Source organism: Cetorhinus maximus, chromosome 4 (assembly GCF_964194155.1).
Source record: "Cetorhinus maximus chromosome 4, sCetMax3.hap1.1, whole genome shotgun sequence".
Classification (NCBI taxonomy): domain Eukaryota; kingdom Metazoa; phylum Chordata; class Chondrichthyes; order Lamniformes; family Cetorhinidae; genus Cetorhinus; species Cetorhinus maximus.
This window is the reverse complement of record NC_135882.1, coordinates 100,516,625-100,534,599: the sequence shown is the minus strand read 5'-3', so window position 1 is coordinate 100,534,599 and position 17,975 is coordinate 100,516,625. Positions and strand designations below refer to the sequence as shown.

At 40.9% G+C, this 17,975-nt stretch overlaps 1 protein-coding gene across 1 annotated transcript in view; it reads left to right on the top strand.

Moving 5' to 3' along the window:
* Positions 1 to 15,805, top strand: part of ube2v2 (ubiquitin-conjugating enzyme E2 variant 2) — a 28,300-nt gene extending 12,495 nt beyond the window's left edge. Inside the window, exons 2-4 of the mRNA XM_078540536.1 lie at positions 8,995 to 9,134; positions 10,440 to 10,565; positions 14,489 to 15,805. Of these exons, the coding sequence (XP_078396662.1) occupies positions 8,995 to 9,134; positions 10,440 to 10,565; positions 14,489 to 14,635 (413 nt within the window). The 3' untranslated portion in view covers positions 14,636 to 15,805. The remainder of the gene's footprint in view (positions 1 to 8,994; positions 9,135 to 10,439; positions 10,566 to 14,488) is intronic.
* The last annotated feature ends 2,170 nt before the right edge of the window (positions 15,806 to 17,975 follow it).

Sequence of the window (17,975 nt, the reverse complement as noted above, 5' to 3'; positions counted from 1 at the left end):
TATCTTGAGTTACAGTCTGGCACATTTTAATTCCAGCAGAAGTATTGGACAATTAGAACTGTCCTTGTTGCCTTTGAATGGATGCACTACAAAGCACAGTTCTTGTAAAGCTGTCAAAACACGAGCAGAGGCTGTACAGAAGGTTGATGTAGGCAGAGGTGAATAAAAGGCATACTAGTGCAGCAAGAGGTATTCTTATGAAATATACAAACTATGAATGTTCCAGGATAAGATACTGAGTTTGTTAAGCTGATCTTGGTTTAAGAGGCAGCAAGTTGCGTTACTAGATTTGGTTTCCACGGACAAGGGACAGAAGACAACCTGGAATTCCATTGCAGATTGCATATTCCTTGCAGATTTATGGGCACCGCGCAAGGGCAATATCATCTCTGGTTGGTTAGTCTGCCTTTAGAGTTCCAAAATGGCTGTGGTGCTTGGAACTTAACCCATTTCAGGAGAGGGGGTTTTAGAATGAAGGGTGAATTAACACTGCTTTATTTCTTAATGCTTGTTGGACTGAATTTTTTAAATATTCAACATTAAATATTCTCCTTTTAAAGGAGAAAAGCAAGGAATATTAAAAGAAATGACAAACATTTTTACAATATATATTTGTAGGAAGCAGATAAAAGAAATAGGGCATTGAAAGATCCCAAAGTAATCGAGGGATAACAGAATTGTTTTCCATGTTTATAGAGGAGATTTTAGTATCTCCAGCATGGAATTCCTGGGAGGATGGGACACGGAGGCAATACTAAATAAACTTGCAGGCTGGGCGGTAAGGATAATTGAGGAAATTCAAGGAGGGGCAAGGTTTAAGGCCCAGTCTGAAATTCACTGTGGAGCATAGAAAGCTTGGGGGAGATTTTCAAGATTAACCTGATCAATCAAATGCTAATAATATATACACTATTGCTTTAAACCTTGGAACATAGGCATTTGGTTTCGAGATATTTGGTTGGGAGATGTACAGACGTTTATATTTAACAGAGAACTTAATACTGTGGATTTTGGAAATTTGAAATGAAAGCAGAAAATGCTGGAAATACTCAGGTCAGGCAGCTTCCATGGAGAAAGCAACAGAACATTTCAGATTGGTTCTAATAAGAAGTCATAGGCCTGAAACATTGACCCTGATTTCGCAGTTAGCATGAAATGTCAGTGCTTACTGCTGAGCTCTAAGAAAGCTACCTGCAAAGAAATGGTGAACTCTGGTGTGCATTTCACCTTTTCCCGATGTTTAATTCTGGCAGCTGTAGCAGAGCCCTGGTGTTCAGCAACAGTGATGTCACCAAGCAGACAAAGTCTGCAATCATGTTGAAGAATTCTCTCAGACAGCAAACCAGGAAGTGAAATTATGATTTGGATTAAAGTAGAGGCCGAAATGTCAATAACATAACTTTTGTTACTGGTCCTTTAGGTTATTGTGCTGCTGTGCAGCTTTGACCATTGTCCAAAAATATAAAACTAGGTTTTCAGGACCAGATAGGTTGTTCAGTAATTATGGCTTAGTATTCCATTAAAAAGGCAGGTCTTGTGGTGCAACGTCTCTGCCTCGCAGTCAGACACTTCGGGTTTGAGTCCTGCCCCAGGACTGGGTGGCCAAACAAGTTGAGAATCAATCTGCAAATCCTTTCTATACATGTCAATGGCAGGTGTTAGGAACAGGAGAGATTCCTGGTCAGCCATGTGATGGAAAGAACATTGGAACCATCATTATCCATAGCTCTGGACTGCAGCATTCACGCAAAAGCGCGTGTTGCACAGTAACACACGCCACCACAATGCCATTGAAAACCCAGTTACACCTTATTTAAGCACAGTGAGAATAGAGCATAAAAAGGGGAAGTTCACACCAGTTTATTTCCATTTGTGAGGATTTCAACAGTGCACCCTGTGGCAGATCAGGAGTTACTGACAGTGACATCTGGGTTTCCAAGTTTAACTGTGCATGTGCAGATTGCAGAAGTTACTGTCAGTTTCAGCGTAATGATGGTGATTGCCAGTTTCACCATCATTACCACCCCTTGTAAACTCCTTGCTTTACAGATGTTTCCAGTATTTTCTGTTTTTATTCAAATTTAGACAACTTTATTTAGTTTATTTAGAATGAGTTTATAGCATAGTCATGCCTCATTGATATTTAAGAAACAATAGAAATATTAATGCATGTTTGGGTATTACAACTTCCCAGTTTGCGCGCCTCATTCCGTACCTAATTCTGGTATTTGGCGTAAACAAAATGTTCCAATACCCACAATATTATCTCGTAATCTGACCAGCAGCACGGTACTGGTTGGATGTTATTTCTTTAAAAGCTGTCTTTGAATAGAAACTGTAATATTTTGACTTAATTTACTAAGTTTAGTTTCATACTTGTTCTGTTCGTGGATTGACCTGTGCATATTTCACAGAGTAACAGACGTTCAGTGGTGAAGGCAGATTGTAACTTCTCTGACCTTCTACTGTTATTGTTGTTTGCTGTCCCTTGATTCAAGAGTGACGTCTGCTCGGGGTCACGCGTTTTTGCCATGGGTCTTCATGTGACTGAGCAGGCTGATCCTCAATCAACAGATCGTTGGGCACATGGACCATGGTGTCCCACAAGGCAGTGGGGTCTAGAATGCAGGATTTTCTTTATCTGCCACCGCTCTGTCTCATCATTAAGACGCTGTGATTCAAAGCATGGTGCAGCTTGATGGGCAAGTTGTCGCCACTTTGAACAAGTGGCAGCAAGCTCCTCCCAGACAATAATGCTGCTGCACTTCAAGGAGGGCTTCAGAGTGTCTTTGAAATGTTTTCTTTCCCCTCCCCTGGAAGGTTGGACACTTGAAAGTTGAGATAACAGGACCTAGCCAGGCAGACGGTTTTTGGCCACCTGGACCCAGTGTCCAGTCCCATTGTAGTTAATTTTGTAGGAGTTTTGTCTAATTGTGGAGCTGGCTTCAAGAAGGACATTAGCATTTGCTTGATGATCTCCCCCGTTAAATCCAGAGGATGAAGCGGAGGCGTTGCTGATGGAATTTCTTTAGCACTTTTGTGTTGCTGATGACCATCCAGGTCTTGCTGCAGTACGCTAGGGCTTTTATTGACTTGTGGATGCCTTTGTTGTCAAACACTCTGCCGTAGTTTGTAGAAGGCTGAACTGGAGCAGCTTATCTGGTGTTGGATCTTCTCGTCAATGGTGGCCTTTTGAAAGTGGTCACTGCCAAGGTTTGAAAAATGGTCAACATATTCTAGAGTGTCTCCTTCATTCATGGGACGTGGAATATTTGGTTGGCCAGGTGTGGGCTGATTTGCGATTTGCTTTGGCAACATTGAAGGACAGGTTGAGTTTCTTAATGTGGAATTGAAGAGATCGAGAGTGGCTTGTAAATTTCCGCAAACTGTAGGTCATGTATGTCTGGTGGTCAGTTTAGTTTTGGCATGGAGGTGACAGAGGTTGAGTCTTCCATCTAGGTAATGTTTAATACTGACACCAAAGGGTAGTTGATCTTTGAAGCAAATAGCCACTGCCAGGTAGATTGTGAATAGCATGGGGACTATCATCCAGCTTTTCAAAAGCATTTGTTTCCCACTTGACAGTTACAATCATATCACTGAAGCAATTGCAGGATTGTGAAGTTTCTTGGATATTTAAATCTTTGGAGGACAATTCATAGAGTTTCACAATTTACTGAGCCAAATGCTTTGGTCAGGTTGATGAATGCAATCAAGAGTGTGGTGTTCTCAACATTTTTCTTGGATTTGCCTGGCAACAAAAACCATGTCACAGCTTCCTCTGGAAGGTCTAAAACCGCAGTGTCTCTGGGAGGATTTCCTCAGCCCCAGGAAGTAGACGATTCAGGCGAATATGTCAGGATTTTCCCTGTAAAGAGGGAATTGCCTCAATAGCTTTCACGGCATAATTTATCTCCCCTGTTGAAGATGGTTACAATTGTCCCATTCCTGAAGTCATGGGGGTTGCGGATGGTGTTCAAAGAGTTCTTTTTCCTCTCAAATCCCTAGCACCTGCAGGACATCGTGACAGAGACAAGTGAGGCAGGCAGGTCATGAATTTTGCCTCCTGGACATATACCTCACCAGAGTTGCAGTAGAATGGAGACCATCAGATGGAAGAAGACCTGGCAAAGTACATTTAAGGAGTACCTTCGAGTGGGGCACCACCTGGATTGGAGCAAAAGATCGATGGAAAGGGGCCGGTGGTGGGGTCTTGCTGCCCATTGTCTTGCATGGGACCTAAGAAACTAAGTCAGTCCATAGGATAAGTGCATGGAGTCTTGATGTGAGCAAAAGTCTGCCAGATTTGAAGACCTCTGCTGGAATACCATCGGGACTATAGGCTTTGTTGTTTTTGATCTGTTTGCTTGTTGCTACTCCCCCAACGATGGTGATTCACCCATGGATTCTACCACAGGATACTGGAGGATAGTCTCCAGGCTATCAGCTGCCACTGTGGATTCACAGCTAAGGAGTTGTTGAAAATGTTCTTTCTAGAGTTGACAGATGGCATTATCATCCTTAAGAAGAGAGGTATCATTCTGTGAGTGAAGGGGATTTTGTCCATTTGACCTTGGTCCATAGATGACCCTGGTGGCTTCAAAAAAATTTTCATGATGGTCAGCATATTGTTGGATATCTCCAGGCTTTCTTTTCCCACCTCGTCCTTTATCTTCCGAGTTTGTCTTTGGGTGTCAGCCTTGAGCTGTTGGAATGTTGCCTCCTTGACTTGTGACCTGGGTTGTTCTGCTAGGCAGCGAAGGCTGCTCATTTTTGTTCTAGGGGGTCACATATTTCAGCATTGTTTTCATTGAACCAGTCCTGGTGCTGACTGTGCTCAAACCCAATGGACTGAGCACAGGAGTCTAGTACAGCTGACTTTGTTTGATCCTACTGTTCCAAAACTCAGATGTTTGAGCATTTTCCAGATTGGATGTGAGCCGCGGTTTGAATTCCTCTCTTCGGTCAGGCTGCTTTTGGGCAGAGACACTGATCATCATCCTCCTTGGAGTTTTGGGCATTGCGCTGTCGTGGTGCTAGGTGGATGTTCATCACTCTTCAAGCAGGTCCATGATTTGTCCATCAGGGCTCAGTTCCCCATATGGATCAAGTGATACAGACATCACTTAGACCTTTGACCAAACAATGATATAATCGGGAGGTGTTAGTGCTTTGATCTAGGATGCCTCCATGCAGTTTTGTATTTGCCCTTCTGATGGAAGGCCATCTGTTATGAGGCCAGGCTGAGCACACTTTGTCAGCAAGGAACTTTGCATTGGCTTTTCCCACCTTGTTTTTCCCAGTGGTTCTGCTCCAGACATTGGAGTCATGACCAACCTTGGCATTAGAGCTCCCCAGAAGGATGATCTTAGCTGTTTTGGAATGTCAGTGACTTTGTCAAAGGTTAGGGCATAAGCACTAATGGCGGTGCATATTGTTTATGGCTGGGCTGGAGGTGAAGTGTCATGAATTTTTTGTTAATGCAATTGGAGTTCTGGAAATGCCCCCCAAGATCCTATTTGAGATGGCAAAGCCAACTCTGGACATGAGGGTCGCTGTCAGTCTTTGCTTTCCATTAGAAGATATATCCCTCTGCTTGTCCCATCAGCTCCCCCTCCCCTGGAAGGCAGGTCCCACTGAGGGTGGCAATGTCAATTTGAAGTCTTGATAGCTCAGGTGATAGGATTGCAGTTCTCTTAAGATTATCAATAAGTGTTATAACACACCAAGTGCAAAATTTAAAATTTTTCTTTTTGATAAATTTGGTCACCCCACAGGTTTTTCTGGCTCCCTCCCCATATCAGGTGAGCAGAGGGTATTCTTGAGGAGGACTGCTCAGTTATAGATGCTACTGCCCAAAGAAATCCCACAGGTGTTCAACAACTTTCATGTATTTGTCGCCTGTGTGCAGATTCTTGACTAGGGACTCCCTTGTCCCCGTCACCAATTTTCCAATACCACAGGACTTTGAAATGGACCCTGTGCATAATTTTGCTTAACATGGAGTCCTTGGGGCTCCATCATTGTTCATATGATTTTGATGGATTGATGGTCAGATTTCTTTGACATGTTGACTGGGAACACCTTGTCGCTGCAGCTGCTTTCATGGCCAGTGAGACGTACAATCTTCCTTCACCTGTGCTGCTGGTGAAGACCTTTTGGTCGCTGACAGCGACCCAAGGATCCCTGAAGGTAGCAGGGCATGTAGATAAGGTGGTTAAGAAGGCACATGGGATACTTGCCTTTATTAGCTGAGGCATAGGATACAAGAGCAGGGAGGTTATGCTGGAATTGTGTAAAACTCTGGTTAGGCCACAACTGGAGTACTGTGTACAGTTCTGGTCACCACATTATAGGAAGGATGTGATTGCACTGGAGAGGGTGCAGAGGAGATTTACCAGGATGCTGCCTGGGCTGGAGGGTTTGAGCTATGAGGAAAGATTGGATAGGCTGAGGTTGTTTTCCTTGGAGCAGTGAAGGTTGAGAGGGGGCTTGATAGAGGTGTATACGATTGAGGGGCATGGGGTGGATAGGAAGGCACTTTTCCATTAGTAGAGGGGTCAAAAACCAGGGGGCAGGTCAGAGGCTCGGAATCCTGTGATGAGTAACTCTCCTCCTGACTCTCCAAAGCCTGACCACCATTTACAAGGCACAGGTCAGGAGTGTGATGGAATACCCCCCACTTACCTGGATGAGTGCAGCTCCAACAACACTCAATAAGCTTGACACCGTCCAGGACAAAACAACCCACTTGGCACCCCGTCCACAAACATTTGCTTCCTCCGCCACCAATGAGCAATGGCAGCAGTGTGTACCACCTACAAGATACACTGCAGAAACTCACTAAGGCTCCTTAGGCAGCACCTTCTAAACTCACGGCCGCTACCATCTGGAAAGACATGGGCAGCAGATACATGGGCAGTTCCACCACCTGGAAGTTCCCCTCCAAGCCATACAGCATCCTGACTTGCAAAAATATCACCATTCCCTCACTGTTGCTTGGTCAAAATCCTGGAACTCCCTCCCTACTAGCATTGTGGGTGAACCTACACCAGATTATCTGCAGTGGTTCAAGAAGGCAGCTCACAACCACCGTCTCAAGAGCAATTAGGGATGGGCAATAAATGCTGGCCTTGTCAGTGGTGCCCACATCCCATAAATGAATAGAAAAAAATATTGAAGTTAATGGTCTTCACCGTTGTCTATCTGCCAGTGATAAGGTTCAAGTGAATGCAGATGCATGGCTAAAATGTGAAAATCCAGATGTGTCACTTTGCCAAAATGCACCTCTCTCTGGCTGCCTCACCAGAAAAATCTATGAGTGATATGAAGTTGCTGTACTTGCATGGGAGACATGAACTAGACTGGCCACAGAGTTAAATCTTGTCCCTTCCAGTCTTAAGTGCTCTGAATGACATGAGTGGTAATTATCAAGCATTAAAAACTCTCACACTGAAATTAACTCTTACAAGTTAGAAGTTTTATTCTTTTAGGTGTTGATTGTTGGAAATTTTAAAAATATAAAAATTCTTTTTTACTCCTGTCTTTTTTCTCTCAGTCTCTTATTTCCCCTCTTACTGCACCTGATTTGACATCCTAATATACACCACTTGTTTGATTAAAGCAGCATGTATTTGCTTGCACTGTTTTTCTGACTGCATTATTGGTGAACATTTTCAGCAATTTGTCTCAAATGTGAAAATCTGAAAAGACAAGTCTAACTAATGACATCTGACTAATAGAACTTGTATAGTGGTTAATATATCCCAAGGAACATTATAAAACAAAATTTGACACTGAGTCACTTAAGGCATTATTAGGGTAGAGGCCAAAAGCTTGGTCAAAGAAGTAGGTTTTAAGGACAGTTTTTTTAAAAGGAAAGAGGTAGAGAGGTGGGCAAGTTTAAGTTAGGGACTTGTGGAGTTTAGGCCTTGTCAGCTGCTGGAGCAATTTAAATTAGAGATGCTCAGGATGCTAGAATAAGGAGCGTAGATATCTGAGGATAATGTAGCTGGAAGAGATCAGATATAGGTAGAGGGGAGGCCATGGAGAGATTTGAAAACAAGGATGAGAATTTTAAAACTGAGGTGTTGCTCACCCAGAAGCTAGTGCAAGTCAGTGAGCGCAGGGATGATGGGAAAATGGGACTTGGTGCAAGTAAGGACACAGGCCGTAGAGTTTGGATGACTTACCCCTCCGTAAACTTGAATGTGGGAGGCCGGCCAGGCGCACGTTGAAATAATCCAGTCTAGAGGCAGCAAAGGCATGGATGAGGGTTTCATTAGTAGGTGAACTGAGGCAGGCCAGAATCAGATAATGTTACGGACATGGAAATAGCTGGCCTTGTAAGTGGCGTGAATATGTGGTCAGTAGCTAAGGGGCAAATATTACACAAGGTTGTGAAGAGGGATGGAGTCATTGTCTAGGGAACAGAGCACCACACACTGTAAGCAGTGAAAATACACACCATTGTAAGAATATATGTGGGATTGTGTGAAATCCATCCCAGAATTGCTTTTCTCTACAATAGGCCCATGATTACTATGTATTACACTTGGCAAACTGAAATGTGAGGTGGTTGCTGGTATGAATTGACAATGTGATTAAGAAACTGCTAGATTTTCAAGTTGTGTAAGGTGTATTACAAATTTTAATTGGGCATCACTGGGAATGCCTTCTATTTGTAGAGATTATGGAATAATGTCAGCGCATTATGGATAAAGTAAGAATGGCTTTTTATATTTATAGTTAAAGTTCAATTTCTGTTAAGCCAGTTGTAAACACTTATCATATAACTTAAAATTTGCAGACCAAACTTGGATTGCATAACCTGTACTGTTGCTTTTGAAAGAACATATGGATATTTTTAGCTTGTGAAAGAGAAATTAGTTTTGGTCTTATGATGGATTTTTTTTTTTTGGTTACAGTGTATTTCTGATCTTGATGTTGGCTAATGGTGCAACAACTAATTACTTTTTTATATATGTTGGACAGTTCCTCGCAATTTTTGTTTGTTGGAAGAACTTGAAGAAGGCCAGAAAGGTGTAGGTGATGGAACTGTGAGCTGGGGCCTCGAGGATGATGAAGATATGACACTCACACGATGGACAGGAATGATTATTGGGCCACCCAGGGTCAGTAAAGTAACAAGTAATATAGGGTCAAAATACTATTGTGCAAATGTTCTCTCCTTGTACTATACCGTGGAGAGAAAATTATGATCATGTTTTTCCACTTTCCAGTAAGGGTTGATTGGCACCGGTTTTGCTATAATGATTACTAAAAGGGACCTTTTCCGAAACACCCATCAACTCAAAAATGGCTGTAATCTACTATTGTGCTGTGTAATCCCTATAATGTTTGTTCTGTTTTGATATCTTAAGCCTGTCAATAGAAGGTTCAGAGGTAGATATTTGCTGCTTTATAGAAGTCTTTGGGGCCTCAGGTGGTGGTACTCTTGGTGTAGCGAAGGACCTACTGCAGGAAGTCCATCCTCAGCCATGGATAAACCACCCTCTTCACACAGATAAAAGCAAAATACTGTGGACACTGGAAACCTGAAACAAAAACAGAAAATGCTGGAAAAATTGAGGTCTGACAGCATCTGTGGAGAGAGAAGCAGTTGACCTTTTGAGTCCGTACGACTTATTCATACAGGATGCCTTCATAAATGTACGCTAGGTTTTTAAGTGGGGGGGTGGTGTTGATTGAAGGATGTGTAGATTGACTTGTTCTGAGTCAGTTTTCTTGTATATGCTGGAGCATTGATGCTGGGCATGGATTTTGATTGGTCACTGAACAGCAGGAAAGTATCCAAATTGATCGAATCTGTAAAGCCTCGGTTATCCACCAAGTGATCCTTACAAAAGCTAAGCAACCATCGTTGCAGGTGGATGCAGCTGAGCTGATGCTTCATGTAGGGGAAACAAAGATCCAACAGGTGAACTAATGATAGATGGAAAGTAGGATTGGAGTCCTTGATCCTTGGCTGTTCCTTTTTGTTGCTCAGATTTATCTAAAAGGAAATAGAGAATAGTCATTTGGTAGTACAGAACCTGAGTATTACTGGAAAAATACATTTTGTCAAGCTTTTCGTCTTGTGCCCATCAGGCCAACTGCAAGAATATCCATCAGGTTATTGCTTCTCCTGACATTGGTATTCTTGCGATTGTCCTGCTGAGTGCAAGATGAAAAAGCTTCAACAAAATGTATTTTTTCGGAAATAGAGAAGTTGGCATGGGCTGTAAGTGGTGAAGTCTGAAGCAATTTCCAAACAAACAGTTAAAAACGACCTGCTCTTTGCTACTCAATTGCAATTGACAGCACCTGGCAAAACTTGATGCATAAGTTTTCCAGGATCATGCTTAGTATGTCTACTGTACTACTTTTGCATTTGTTCGATGAAATATTCCAAATTTGAATGTTCTTTTTTTTTTCAGACTTGTTTTGAAAACAGAATATATAGCCTGAAAATAGAGTGTGGAACTAGATATCCAGATGTAGCTCCAACTGTTAGATTTGTAACAAAAATAAATATGAATGGAATAAATAATTCCAATGGACTGGTGAGTGAACTATTATCCAATGATTTTAATGACATGCTGGCAGTCTAAGATACCTTCACTTTTTGCCTTTTGACCTTTTGTTCATTTCTCCTGACTTCTGACTCTCTCTCAGGTTATCTTTTCTCCTTTAATATGTGGCGCACCATCCTTGACCAAGAATTTATGTAGGTGATCAGCATGTATGTTTTTGTCAGTTTTGAAGACCAGCTGTTCAGAGCACACAAGAGAAAGTGGAGATGATTTTAGATAGGCAAAACTGTCCCCATTGGCAGAAGGATCGAGAAAAAGAGGGCACAGATTTCAGCTAATTGGTAAAAGAAGCAAAAGTGGCATGAGAAAAAACTTTTGCATACAAGTGGTTAGGGTCTGGAATGCACTGCCTGAGAATGTGATGGAGGTAGGTTCAATTGAGGCATTCAAGAGGGAGTTAGATGACTATTTGAAAAGAAACAATGTGCAGGGTTATGGGGAGAAGCTAGGTGAAATGCTTATTCAGTGCGCTGGTGCAGGCACGATGGGCTGAATGGCCTAACAATTTTGTGATTTGCTCCCAATGTTTTTCCCTATTAATTTGTGAAAACATATTTTATGTATTTGACAGTGCCCAGCGACGTAGCTTTAATCGAGCAGAATAACAGTTGGGATCCACATTTAGTGATGGTGTGTTGGAAATTGCTGCTGCATAACCCTTTGTTTTCCTTTAATCCCCTGCAACAGCCAACCCTGCCACCCCTCCCCCAAATTAAAAATCAGCTTGGCTTAAATGGAAGTGTTCTCATCTGATTTAGATGCAAGCCTCATTGAAGAAATTGAATATATAATCAAGCTGGCATTCCATTGCAGTACAATGAAAGTGCTGCAATGTTGGATCTGTCACATATGTATGAAATGTCAAACCAAGGATTCAAGTAGATATTTAAGAACCCAGCTGTACATGAAAATCTGGCTCTTGTCCCTGACTAACATTCTCTTTTAACCAACAGCACCAAGAACAGATCAGTTGGTAATTTGATTTACTGATGCTTGTGATACTGGCCTGCACAAATATTTGACTACATTAATCACTGCACCACAGAAGTTGTTAATTGTGTGTGAAGTAGATGCGCTTTTGAGACGTGATTAGATAACATAGAAATGCAGTTTTTTTCACTAACTAGTACAGCCATTGATATATGGCAAATGGTAAAACCCTTCTGTAACTCACCATCCGAAGGAAGTCAATATTCTAAGAGATTCTGTGTCTTTGCACCATTACGTCACCAAGGATGGTGAGGTAGGGGAATGCTGATGCACACAAGAATTGTAGAAGTTATTTTTGGATAACTAATAATTCATTCCCTGCTATCTGTTGTGCATGTTCTTGGGTAATCTGGAAAATGATGGGGAACTAGTATTCCTCTATGACTCTGTATACAAGGAAGCAGACTTGCCTTTCTCATTCCTTTCCTCTCATTTGTCTCATTGGTATAATTGCAATTAGCACATTATGTTGGGATTTGTTAGGACAAACTTGTATCCTACCACCTCATGTTACAATCCACTGGGACTTGTACAATATATATTGACGACCTAGACTTAGATGTACAGTGCACAATTTCAAAGTTTGCAGATGACAACACTTGGAGGTGCTGTAAACTATGAGAAGGATAGCAATAGACTTCAAGAGGTCATAGGCTGGTGGAATGAATTAAAATGAAATGGAATGAGCAGATAAAATTTAATGCAGAGAAGTGTGAAATTACATACATTTTGCTCAGAAGAAGTGAGAGGCGATGTAAAATAAGAGTACAATTCTAAATGGTTGCAGGAACAGAAGAGACCTGGGGATGTATGTATATAAATCATTGAAGATGGCAGGGCAAGTTGAGAAATTGGTTAAAAGGAGAATGGGATCCTGAGCTTTATAAATAGCGTAGATTAGAAAAGCAAGGAAGTTGTATTGAACATTTATAAAACACTAGTTTGGCCTCAATTTGTTGTGTCCAATTCTGGGCACTGTACTTTAGGCCGGATGAAAAGGCTTTAGAGAGGATCTCTTATGCTTCAGTTATGCAAGGCATTGGTGAGACCACATCTTGAATACTGTGTGCAGTTTTGGTCTCCTTATTTAAGGCAGAATGTAAATGCATTGGAGGCAGTTCAGAGGAGGTTTACTACATTGATACCTGGAATGAGCGGGTCATCTTATGAGGAAAGGTTGGACATACTGGGCTTGTTTCCACTGAAGTTTAGAGTGAGGGGTGTCTTGATTGAAGTATATAAGATCCTGAACGTTATTGACAAGGTGGACATGGAAAGGATGTTTCCTCTTTTGTGGGTGAGTCCAGAACTAAGGGGAACTGTTTTAAAATTAGGGGTCACTCTTTTAGGGCAGATGAGAAAATTGTCCTCTGAGGGTTGTGACTTTGGAACTCTCTGCCTCAGAAGGTGGTGAAGGCAGGGTCATTGAATACCTTTTAAGGCAGAGGTGGATTGATTCCCTTGCCGAACAAGAGTCTAAGGTTATCGAGCGTAGATGGGAATGTGGAACTCAACACAAACTGATCCATGATCTTATTGAATGGCGGAGCAGGCTCGAGGGGTCAAATCGCCTACTTCTCCTATTTCGTATGCTTATGTCAAAGATGAGAATGGTTTTCGGGGATGAGGGACTTCAATTACATGGATAGATTAGAGAAGCTGGGGTTGTCCTCCTTAGAGAAGATTAAGAAGAGATTTGGCAGAGGTTTTCAAGATCATGAAAGGTCCAAAGGGAACAGGTAGAGAGAAACTGTTTCTGTGGATGCGGGGACATTGATTTAAGGTAGTTTGCAAAAGAAGCAATGGTGACAGAAGAAAATCCTTTTTTTACCCAGCAAGTGGTTAGGATCTGGAATGCACTGTATGAAAGTGTGGCGAAGGTGGATTCAGTTGTGGCTTTCAAAAGGGAATAGGTAAGCACTTGAAGAGAGAAATTGTAGGGATTTGGTGGTGGGAATGGGTGTATGGCGTGGGATGGTTGCTGGGGCTAGCTGAGCTGCTATTACAGCAAGCTGGCATGGACACAACAGGTACAACGCTCCTGTACTTTAACCATTCTATGATTCTGTATGCTGCTGCATCATTGATTTCCACATTCTGCCCAAATCTCATCACCACTCTGAGTATGGAGGAATCTGAGAGGAAAGGTCTCTGCAGTGTGAATTGAATATTGTTAGGATTAAAATTTGGGCCAAAACAATTGATATTGCTTTTACACCCTTATAGGCTGTTGATAAAATGCAATTCCTTGGTTAAGCCACCTTAGATTAATCAGTGAACAAGTTTTGGCTGTAGTAGGTAAGCTAAATTATTTCTCATGCTGACAGAAATTCATAAATTGTGCATCTACATTAAGGATTGGAATAATTACTGAAAGCTTATCTGAATAGGTCCCAGCAGGCACAAAGTGGTGGACAGAAAATCTGTATAGTGAAATTTAATTCTTGGAGTCAGCAAAACTAAAATCGAGCAATAGATTTATGCAATCCTATCAAAGAATGCATTTTCAAAGGAAATTTAAATTCATTTTAGCTAACTTTTTGAATATCTGATCAGAAAATTTCACTTTTCTTTTAGAACCCTAATTCAGGAAAATAAGCAAGATCTTCTCCTGAATATTTTTGTGTTCTATACAAAATTTATAAATGCTTTTTCTTCCCCACCCTCCACCCCGCCTCTCCCAAAAATCACCACTTCCATTGGTTGATCCTGCTACAGAACTCTGTCAAGCTTTCATTCTTGAATATCTCCTGACAGCTGTCAAAGATAAACGTGAATTTTCTGACTCTAGGTTACTTGCCTTAATCTGTGATCTTGTGTCTGATTGGTGATGGTTGGCTATTTGAAAAAAATAAGTTTAAAATTGTACTTATGCATTTTACACAACTTTTTTTCCCTTGTAGGTGGATTCACGTAGCATACCAGTTCTATCTAAGTGGCAAAATTCCTATAGTATTAAGGCTATACTTCAAGACCTACGACGTATGATGACATGCAAAGAGAATGTGAAGATTTCACAGCCCCCTGAAGGACAAACTTACAGCAATTAATTTTAATGGATCCAAAACCTTCTCTCTCTCAAAAACCTCACTTCCTATTCATGTCTTGTCAATTTTCCTCAATACTAAATGCCCACAAAACATGACCAGGATATCTGTAAATCTTGAAATGTATGCCCACAATAATGTTCCGAGCCACAAATAAATCCAATAGTGGTGTAGAGTAACTTATTTTCTCTTATCAAGGCAATGGTGACATCGGTGATCTAAAAGCCATTTGGAATCTTGGCTTCCACTTGGATGGGGGGAGGGGTAAAGATGAGGGAGTGAAACCAAGACATTTATTGCCTGATCATAGCAGATATATATGTTACACAAGATTATTGGTTAATAAAGACAGTAGTTGGTGTATATAATGGCATGCTCTGGAACTTATCGATGAAAAAGAGCTGTATTAAAAGAAAACTTTAGGTTGTTGTGTATGTTATGCAAACTAAACTCATTCAATAAGAATTGTTGGAAGTTTTTGCTCATTATTTTGCTGCATTGTGGTGCAGATTAATTGTAATGTCAGTGTGTTGAGGATTGTTTTAATATTTGTATTTATGAAAATGACTTTCTGTTAAGCAGCTCTTGTGTATCAAGTAATATTGCATTTGTTTACAGTCTGGTTCTACCAAAACATGCATTTAGAATTTGCAAGAAAAGAATATTGGTGTATAGTTAGGACTTTCTAAAATTTAAAGCTAGTCTTGAAGATGTGAATAAGAAGCAGCGAAATGCTCCTCGTTTCAGTCTCTGAATTGGGTAATTAATTATTGTTTGACCAAATACTTTTTTTTAAAGTTTAGTGGTAAAATCATTCAGGTGGTCACAGTTTGAGAACTTTTTTTATTCATTTCAAATTTGTGAAATAAGGACTTACTCTTCACCTTTCAAAAGCATTTTGTTTCTGGAGGGCAAAATTACCTGGCTAGTTAATTTACTAGGCTGTCATATTTTCCCTTTAGAATACACAGAAAAATGATAAATCTCTGACTCAAAGCTGCTAATGATCCTGTCAAAAGAAAATCGGGTAGAGTACAACTATCTGAAGTTTACTTTCTCTCGTGAGAGTATCTCACAAATTTGCTGTAATTGATAAAGACTGTTTCCCATTCAAGTTTGTGAAAAAACTTAAGGTGGGTGTATTCATTTAATAAACAATAATGTTTAAAATCATGCTCATCTTGTTTTTTTTTAACCAACCTTGGTGATTTTGCCACTAGTGGTTTAGATTTTCCACTAAAAGACAGTGTACTTCAAGGCTTTTTCTTATTTTTGTTCTCCTGTCTCATTGGCCAGTTCATCTCAGAAAATGACAGTCATTGACTAGGGATTAAGACTGATCTGGCGTAATACTACATCATGCAATATATTTGTACACTGCATAAAGGAAGTATTACTGCAGTGTATTCACCATTGATCTGGTAGTAACCACTGTGAGAATCATATATTCAACAATTTAGTATATCAAGGGTTGACCAATAATTAAATAACTTGCAGCTTATCAGATCCTCTGTCTCTCCAGCAATGTATTATCTTGAAGCACAGCCACCTTTTTGAGTGCAACTGGGGATGGACAATAAGTGCTGGCGTTGCCTGCAATGCTTACGTCCCAAGGGTGAAGCTTTTTCCTTTTTTAAAAAAAAAAGGAGCTGCAACTGGCGTCCTAAGTTTGGAGTGCAGATTCCAGAAATGGCAGCAGGGCCAAATAAGTATTTCAAAGCTCTTGAGCAACTTCATTACATACTATTACATTGTATTTACAGAACATGAGCAGGCCATTTGGCCCAACATATCCATGTAGGTGTTTATGCTGTACATGAGTCTTCTACCCTTCTAATCCCCTCAACATATTCCTTTCTTCCTCCTTAAATCATCTGTGCAATTCCTTGTTCATCATTCTAATCACTCTCTCAATAAAGAACTTGCCTGAATTCCCTGTTGGATTTACTCGTGACTTACATTTACAGCCCTAAATCTGGCCTTGACACAAGTGGCAGCATCCTTTTTTGTGCCCAACATAAAATCTTTTCATAATCATAACCTTTTGGGTCTGTTCCTGCCACCCCAATCAACATCACCCAAAAACGAGTGCTTCAGCCTGTTCAATCTTTCCTGTTGGGTGCAGCCTCAATTCTAGTATCATAAATCTGTTTTGCATATTAAGTGCTTTTTAAAAAAAATCTGTTATGGGGACCAGGCCTGTTTACAGTAACCCAAGTGTCGTACAAACAAGGTTCTGCAAGTTTAAATAACTTGTCTGCTTTTTTGGTTCTGTCCCCCCAGAAATTAAAGCCAGTGCTTTGTTTGCTTTTCTTATAGCATTCCTAACCTACGTTGCAACTGAGTGATATGCTTATCGGTACCACCAAACCCCTCTGCTTGTCAACTCCATTTAGACATTTATTTTTCAAGGATTATATGGTCTCCTTATCCACTAAAATGTATTATGTCGAAGATAGCCGTGGGAAGAAGAGTAAGGGGTGACGGCAACATAGTGGTAATGTCACTGGACTAGTAATCCAGAACTAATAACCAGACTAATAATCAAATCCCAAATCTAATATTCAGATCGCACCATAATAGCTGGTGGAATTCAAATTAATAAACCTGGAATTAAATGATCACAAAGCTATTGTCGATTGTTGTAAAAACCCATCTGGTTCGCTAATGTCCTTTAGGGAAGGAAATCATCTGTCCTTATCTGGCTTGCCTACATGTGGTTCCAGACCCACAGCAACGTGTTGTCCCTTAAGTGCTCTCTGAAGCCCAAGGCACTTCACAGATGCATCAGCTATTCAAATTTGTCACCAAACCAGATTTGAGATATTGGGCCAGGTGAGCAAAGCCTTATTAAAGGGAGGTTTTATGGATTGTCTTGGGGAAAGAATTCTGTGGCTTAGGACCTGGACAGCTGATGGGATGGTTGTCAATGGTGCAGCAAAGGAAATTAATGATGCAAAAAAGGCCAGAAAAGCAGAGTTCTCTGAGGGTTGTGGGAGGTTAAAAGTAGGCAGAGGTGAATTCATGGAAGGCACTGAACGCAAGGATTAAAATTTTAAAGTTGAGGCTCTGCTGAATTGGGAACCACTGAGGAGATGGTAGAATGTGACTTGGATTTATATAGGATCTTTTATGTCCTTTGGCTACAAAATGGTTTACAGCATCCAATGAATTACTTTAGAGATGTAGTTATGATTATTTAGGGAATCGGATTGGGCACAGCAAGGTCCCATAAGCGAATGTGATCAATGCCTAGTCAATCTGATTTTGGTGCTGTTAGTTGAGGAGTAAATGTTTGCCAGGGCATTGGGAGAGGGAGGGATAAGTTATTGCTAATGAGAAC